Source organism: Asparagus officinalis, chromosome 1 (assembly GCF_001876935.1).
Source record: "Asparagus officinalis chromosome 1, Aspof.V1, whole genome shotgun sequence".
Classification (NCBI taxonomy): Eukaryota; Viridiplantae; Streptophyta; class Magnoliopsida; order Asparagales; family Asparagaceae; genus Asparagus; species Asparagus officinalis.
The window spans coordinates 97,070,555-97,074,318 of record NC_033794.1 but is presented as its reverse complement, the minus strand read 5'-3'; the positions used below and the strand labels follow the sequence as shown (position 1 = coordinate 97,074,318).

Sequence of the window (3,764 nt, the reverse complement as noted above, 5' to 3'; positions counted from 1 at the left end):
TCTCTAACCTTAATCACTAAATTAAAGAATGTGAAGGAAGCAAAATTTCCTAGATTGACCCCTTAAATATTGCATATACATGTTGATTTGCATTGTGTGAATGCAGACACTTCAAGTTATATAGAATGAAATGTGTGAAACCATGAACAAATTGGTCTGAACTTGTAACAAACCATTGAATGCACTATCGCATTATAAGCATTGAATACACACTGTTCTCTCTTTCCGCATGCTAACAAAACTAATTAGGACTTCTTTGTACATAAATCTGATTGTTTTTCTCTTGTCTATAGGGATTAGAATTCTTGTACCAAGACTTAAACTTTGTTCCAGGATTTGCATTCACAAACGACGTATCCTATACAAGTTTTCTCAATAGAGTCTACCACGGGGAGCTCAAGCTTCGCTCGATGAACCTATGGGATGTCCCTCATCCATGGCTCAATCTTTTTGTAGCCAAATCCAAAATATTTGAATTTAATCAAGGAGTATTCAAAGAAATCCTCAAATACAACAACTCGACGGGGCCAATTCTCATTTATCCAATGAATAAGAACAAGTGAGTGTGTAATTTAGATGTTAACATGTATATGTTAATTATGTGATACATGTAATGTTTGTGATAATTTTTTACAGGTGGGATGAGAGAATGTCAGCAGTGATACCCGATGAAGAGATTTTCTATTCTATAGGGCTACTGAGATCAGCTACTATCGATAATTGGAAGTCTTTGGAGAATCAGAATGAAGAGATTCTGCGATTTTGTGAGCAAGGGGGCATAAATTTCAAGCAATATTTGCCACATTATGGACATGTTGACGATTGGAAGAAGCATTTTGGATCAAAATGGGATATGTTTGTATCAATGAAACGAAAATATGACCCAAAAGCGTTGTTATCTCGAGGACAACTAATATTTACATCCCCTCTTGCTCAACTTTCGCAAGAGTGAACAAGAGCAAACCTTAGCAACGAGTTAATTAGAATGGAATGGTTAGTGTTTCTCTTATCCACATTTATGAGAAGAAACAAAAGAGTCTTTAAAGGAAAAGGTTAGTAAAAGAACCTAGAATGGAAATGTGCAGGTCTATGTCAAGTTGTTGATCTGTCAAGATCTCTTTGATTAATCGAGTGTATGTACCATTTGAAAATCTAACGTAAGATCTTGGCATTGATAACTTGAAATGGTAGTTGACTTGTAATATATTAATTGTCTATGACTAAATTTATGGCAAAGGTCTTTTGTTACATACGCAATAGAACAAAGAAGTGGATTAAAACGAGTGACAAATCAATTCTTTTTGGTTAAAGTTTTGGGATGCACGTCCAAAGATTAAGACTTGACATGNGTTGTGGATCTTGCAAGGGCCAAATGAGATTTTTAAGAGCGCATGAAATGAATTTTTCATATTGTGTTGAGGTTTTCCAAAAATTGTGGAAAGTTCCTTAATTTGTTTGGCTTATGTTTGCTAAGCCTGTACAAAGATCAAGACTTGAAATAGAGTCCTTGTAGTATTGTTGCATAAACTAACAAAATTAAGGATCTTTTAAGTGTTGGATTTATATCCAATGATGAACCAATATATTAAATAAATGTCTTCTGTGTGCTGTCAATTAAGGTTAGCCTATTAAAGTGATCTAATTTAGGGTTTGGATTTTTAATGCATAATTAAAGTACTATGAGCCTCCTATGTGTAGAGACCAAAATATAATTGTTAATTTTATGATGGACTAAATTGATAATTATGAATAACTAGATTTAGTTATAAATAGGGTTGTGGCTTCCCAAATCTATATGTACAATTTCTTTCTGATTTCCCATCTTTAGAAAAAGTAGGGTTTCTCTAAGGAGGATATACATACAAGATTTGAAAGATCTACATCTCAAAATTCAAGAATCACATCCTACTCTATAAATTCAGGTATGGTTCTGCATCTTCTTAATTATCTCAATAGTTTGACATGAACAATCTTGAGATTGATTAGGGTTTCATCTCTTAAAGTAAATAAAGTTTCTTTTGATCTAACAATTGGTATCAGAGCGGTGTTCATGTTAATTTATTGAGAATCAAATTTAATTTGTGATGTGATTCTCTTGTATGTTCTCAAATCTAAAAAAACCTTCCTTTTGAATTGTTTAACTTGATAACAAAATTTGTTAGTTCTTACTCTTATATATTCTTCATGATTTCGGATTCAAAGGTGTTATTATATTTTGAATTTTATGAATCCGATTTTGGAAGAATTCATGTTTGATTGAAAATTAGGGTTTAATCATCATGTCATGAATATGCATAATTTTTTGAGAAATTTAGATGTTTTAATTCGGTTTTCATTATGTATTCATGATTATTTCATCAAATAAAGTTTTCAGATTAGAAATCTTTTTTTTAAATTGCTATAGTATTGGTTTTCTGCTGTTGCCACTACAATGTTGAAGAGCAAAAAAATATTTTTGCTATTATTTTGGGCTGACATTTAGAAGTTTTTTATTTTATTTTGATTGGATTCAAAATATTGATACTAAAGTTTATTAAAATATATGATTTATAATATAATTGATTGAAATAATATGTTACCAAAGTAGCCTATCTTGTATAAATCAACTTATTTTAAACATCAACATGGTAGTCTGTATATGGTTCATGCAAATATTAATTAGCCAAAAGGAAGGTTAATATTTTAATAAATCATATGCATATATGTGGTGATAAATATGGACAACTATTCGATTTTACATGCAAACGATAAATTTGGTCCAAAGAAAGGTTTATTGTTTGACATGTCATATTGTCAATGTTTGATCACTTACAAATTAAATATCTTTGTCCAAAGAAGAATTTTTAATATTGTGTTAGGTATCTTGAGCTGGGTATTGTTAATTTTAAATTTATAATTTTTTATTTGGTTTCTTGTGTGAGCTTATTTATTTTCTTATGTTGTTCTCTAATTCAGCTGTTAGTTTTGCTTCAAACATCACTACCAACATTAATTCTATTATTATGCTAAATGGAACCAACTTTTCATGGCAAGAGAATGTTATAATAATTTTAGAGTTATGAATCTCGACCTTGCTTTAAGGCTTTCTTCTCCTACACATGGATAAAAGTTCCACTTATGAGAAAAGGAACATGGAGAGGTGGGAGAAGTCAAATTGCATGTGTATGATGATCATGAAGAGGGCCATTCCAGAAGCATTTAGGGGTACTATACTTGAGAAGATAACTACAACCAAAGAGTTCCTTGAGGGCATTGAGAAAAGGTTTGCTAATAATAAAAATGTTAAAACTAGTACATTTTTGATAAATCTTATCTTAATGAGATACAAAGGAAAAGGAAACATTAGGGAGTATATCATGGAGATGTCTCACACTGCTTCAAAGTTGAAATCACTTAAGCTTGAACTCTCTGAGGACTTGCGTGTGCATTTAGTTCTTATATCTCTTCCCATATCTCTTCCCACATAATGTAGTCAATTTAAAGTGAGCTACAATTGTCAAAAAGAGATATGGTCTCTTAATAAGCTTATCTTACATTGTGTGCAAGAAGAGAAAAAATTAAAGTAAGAAAAGACAGAAAGTGCTTATTTGGCTAGTACTTTCAAGGACAAAGGGAAGAAAAGAATGAAAAATAAGGAAGCTACAGAAGCTCGGTCACAAAAGAAATAACACCATGTCAATAAAAAAGATTGTTTATTTTGTGGGGCTATAGGACATAAGAAGAAAAATTATACCAACTATTACGCATGACGTGCAAAGAAAGAT

At 31.3% G+C, this 3,764-nt stretch overlaps 1 protein-coding gene across 1 annotated transcript in view; it reads left to right on the top strand.

Moving 5' to 3' along the window:
- Positions 1 to 1,273, top strand: part of LOC109837834 (cytokinin dehydrogenase 5-like) — a 4,348-nt gene extending 3,075 nt beyond the window's left edge. The window contains exons 4-5 of the mRNA XM_020406200.1: positions 294 to 559; positions 637 to 1,273. Coding sequence (XP_020261789.1) covers positions 294 to 559; positions 637 to 952 — 582 coding nt within the window. The 3' untranslated portion in view covers positions 953 to 1,273. The remainder of the gene's footprint in view (positions 1 to 293; positions 560 to 636) is intronic.